Source organism: Fundulus heteroclitus, chromosome 3, assembly GCF_011125445.2.
Source record: "Fundulus heteroclitus isolate FHET01 chromosome 3, MU-UCD_Fhet_4.1, whole genome shotgun sequence".
Lineage (NCBI taxonomy): Eukaryota > Metazoa > Chordata > Actinopteri > Cyprinodontiformes > Fundulidae > Fundulus > Fundulus heteroclitus.
Genome location: NC_046363.1, coordinates 31300517 through 31304165, shown reverse-complemented (window position 1 = coordinate 31304165; position 3649 = coordinate 31300517). Strand labels below are relative to the sequence as shown.

General features: G+C 41.9%; 1 protein-coding gene across 1 annotated transcript; it reads right to left on the bottom strand.

The window, feature by feature from the left end:
- Positions 1 to 285: 285 nt before the first annotated feature.
- On the bottom strand, positions 286 to 3224 carry LOC105939657 (trypsin). Its single transcript, XM_012881913.3, has 6 exons — positions 3179 to 3224; positions 2836 to 2992; positions 1635 to 1733; positions 979 to 1142; positions 755 to 891; positions 286 to 675 (listed from the first exon to the last, which is right to left on the bottom strand). Exons 1-6 carry the CDS (start codon positions 3216 to 3218, stop codon positions 523 to 525), a joined length of 750 nt encoding a protein of 249 aa, XP_012737367.2. The 5' UTR covers positions 3219 to 3224; the 3' UTR covers positions 286 to 522.
- Between the last annotated feature and the right edge of the window lie 425 nt (positions 3225 to 3649).

Here is a 3649-nt window from a genome sequence, read left to right as displayed (position 1 = left end):
CCGCTGAAAAAGAGGAGAGGGTGGGAATCCCGCTGTGGCAACCTGCTGTTCAATAATCACATCGACATTATCAGCACGGTGAATTCAGCTTTAATTTCTAAACAGTCTCGCACGCTGTCTTCTTTTTAATCAAAACATTTAATGAGCGACTTAGACATAAAAAAGGGGCCCTGGTAATTTGTATTATGGAGACGCCGAAAGAGGCTAACCTACTTGCAAGGAGCAATTATAGCTAAGAAATCATTAACGCTACTTCACCACATTCAAACATGAAGAAAGAAAAAAGCTTGTGAATCATTTTAATATCATGTTCCTGAGTCTCACTCAAGCCATGTCAGACCTATTAGTATTGAGTTGCTGTGGAAATTGTTTCTTACACCCTGATATTTGTTTTCTCTGAAATATGTGAGAAAATAAGTGTAAAACGATGTGAAACTTGAGAAAAACTCAAATTCAGCGAGAGAAATTAGAGAAAGGTCAACCCATTTGGTTTTGGAAGACAGCAAATATTTATATATTTCTTTAAGGATTGGCTGCAAGAGTGTCTTCGATCCAGTAGAGGAACTCGCATACTTTAACGTAGACGCCGGGGTAGTTGGGCTGAGCACAGCCCTGTCCCCATGACACCAGGCCATGGACTTCTCCAAGGCACACCAGGGGGCTGCCAGAGTCACCCTGGAAAATATAGCAAGCGTCAAAGTGAGAAAGTGGCCAACATATCCGCAGCCGTCGCTTCAGTTCTGGGGAGACTCACGTTGCATGCGTCCCTGCCTCCGTCCATGTACCCGGCGCACACCATCCTGCGCGTGATCATGCCCGGGTAGGCGTTTTCACAGTCCTTGTCGTCCACTATGGGCACATCCAAACACTGCAGACGGGTGGGCATGTTCACTGTGACGACAGCAACGCAGAGGTCCTTACAGAAACCCGAAAAACATTCCTGCGATTACATTGTCGGTGTTATACAGTTTGAATCACCTTCACCATCTGTGGCGGTGTTCCCCCATCCAGACACTGAGCACGGTAGGCCTCCCATCGGACACCCGGTGGGCAGTGAGATGGGTGCAACCGCCTCAGTCACCTCCACGGGATGGAAGAGCTTGATCAGCATGATGTCGTAGTCCAGAGTCTGGTAGTCATAGCTACACATGGAGTCAGCTAAAAGTGAAATGCTTCTCTGCACTGATTGCATGCATAATTTAAAGCCATTACAGTTTGCCGTTGTATTTGCAGTCTGTACTGATATAAAAAAAAAGAAAGAAAGAAAAACTTTTTATTCTTATGTTCTGCTGCTAAAGCCCTTTTGTGTTTCATCTGTCTCTTTGAAGCTAACTTTGTGAGCTGGTTGGCCTAAAAAGTTGTGCTGTGTATTTTCGTTTTAATATGAAGTAAACCAACCGTTCGCTCAAAAGTCTCTGTTGGTGTCCCCATTTTTTTTTTTTTTTTTTTTTTTGCAGTTCAGAACTCATGTCTTCCTTTTCCGTGGTTTGGATTTTGAGTCTTCTGTTTTGATTTTGCTCACTTTTGACATGCACATAGAGCTCACAATAGACAAAAAGTGGGGAAGTAACTCCAAAGACTTGTCCTTGAAGGGAAGAGGCAGAGAAGCTGGACCAGAGCTGAGGTGCGTTTACCTTGGATGCCAGATGATGTTGTCAGTCTTCATGAGCTGCTCTGTTCCCTCGAACACGCGTACGTCATGTTCTCCCAGGAAGATCTGCATCGCATATGGACTGAGACAAGAAATTTAGAAAGCTGATAGTCGGAAAATACGCATCTCTGTAGATGATAACGCCAACTTGTCGACATATTTCAAACATTTACCCATTTTAATGTTGGTGATTACAGCTTAAAGCTAATGAAAACCAAAATAGAGTTTTAAAGAAATGTGAATATTACATAAGACCAATTAGACCAGTCAAGCACAGTGACACCAGTGTCAACAAAGCATGCGTTGGTACTTTTGGCAGAGGGGACAGGTTCACAGTTCTGAAACCAGACTCTGCGTAAAACTTGTCTTCAGAAGGAAGCATCTGTTTCTCAAATGTTTCCAAGGGCTTGATATATAAAAAGTGGACCAACACCAGCAGATGACTTGGCTCTCCAAATCATTCACCACATGAAATCACCTTTTTCGTTTCCAGTGCTGCAGTAGAGCTGTTGTCTGGGAGAAAAAAAGGTTACAATTCTGGCTTGGAGTCCTTTCTGAGAGGAATTTGCATGTTTTTATTTTGCATGCATGGATTCTCTCTGGGTACCACAGCTTCCTCAGTCCCAAAAATGTTAGGTTGATTACTAACTCTACTTTGCCCTTTGGTATGAGTGTGTGCTTGCATGGTTGTTTGTCCTGCGTATTTCTCTGCTGCTTTGTGCTGGATTGGTGACAAACCAATGATGTATCCCACCTCTCGCCAAGCGAGAAAAGACAATGGATGAAAGGATGGATGGGCGGGCAGCTTGTTTATCAATGACCTTCTGTGAATTAATGTTCTTCTTGTATTACCAAATAATATATAGGCCATGACAAGGTCATAACATAGTATTGTGGATTTAAAATTATATTATATCTTTCTATATATCTGATAATCTGGGGTAAAAGGAGATAGAGTTTCATTGGCTATAAGATATAATAATCTAAATTAACAGAGCTTTAAATACATTACTCTGTGGTAGGTAATGTAGAATATGGGAAAATTATCTATATGCTCATAACCCTTGCCCTCCACCCACATTTACCATTTCAACAAAAAGGAGACAAATATCCAAATTTAAACGGCACAAAAACAAGCCTTTCGTAGATGAAGGCCATTATGTCATGCATATTTGCGTACATACTTGTACCAGCAGTGTGCCACAGAGAGCACCCACTGCTTGTTGATGAGCACTCCTCCACAGAAGTGGTACCCATAGTTGAGGGACGCCATGTAAGGACGAGAGTTTGGCTCACACTCCTGCCCACCGATGATCCTTCCATCGTAGCGGGGAACTGCCGCTGAAGCACACAGACAAATGAGGGAAAAAAATAGAAAAAACGTAAAATAAACGGTACCAACATCATCCTGTTTTTGTTTTTTTTTGTTTTTTTGTTTTAGGTTTTATGGCGCAGCAATGTTGCTATGTATGTTAGTGCATGGATAAATAAAAACAAGTGTTAATGGTGTTTGTGTGCACCCTTTACCAGCAGCTCCGACAAGCAGCAGAACAGAGAGCAGTCTCATGGTTTTTAGGAGATCAGAAGACATCCAGACCCACCGTGGATCATATATATACCCCACTAACCTGCTGAGCTCAGCTTTTTTCCATCTTCAGGTTTTTTCTTGTTTTTTCTGTGAAACTGTGTTATCATCAGGTTTTTAGATTTGGAGCTAAATGTTTAATCCCTAAATCTGCTGTCTTCTCATGCTCTACATTTCTTATTTGTCCACCTCTGCCACATCACAGCACACCCTATCATGTCATCTGTACACCTTCTCAAGGTTTCCGCACAATTAACCCCTACTTTTGGTTGTCTGGGGGGTTTTTCCACTGAGCTAATAAACATGTATGAAAAAAAAAAAACATTTGGTGAGAAATTTGAACAAAAAGGTCAGAAGAGAATAATTGTGGCCACGGCAGCCAAAATATTAAAAATATGAGTTTTGGGAAAATA

What these genes read in the sequence shown, in the direction of transcription:
- LOC105939657 (XM_012881913.3), bottom strand. Translation starts at nt 3,218, where the DNA reads ATGAGACTGCTCTCTGTTCTGCTGCTTGTCGGAGCTGCTG. An exon ending in GTGGCACACTGCTGGTACAA is followed by an intron (nt 1,734 to 2,835) that starts GTATGTACGCAA and finishes TTCTTGTCTCAG; the next exon opens with TCCATATGCGATGCAGATCT. An exon ending in AACATCATCTGGCATCCAAG is followed by an intron (nt 1,143 to 1,634) that starts GTAAACGCACCT and finishes CTCCATGTGTAG; the next exon opens with CTATGACTACCAGACTCTGG.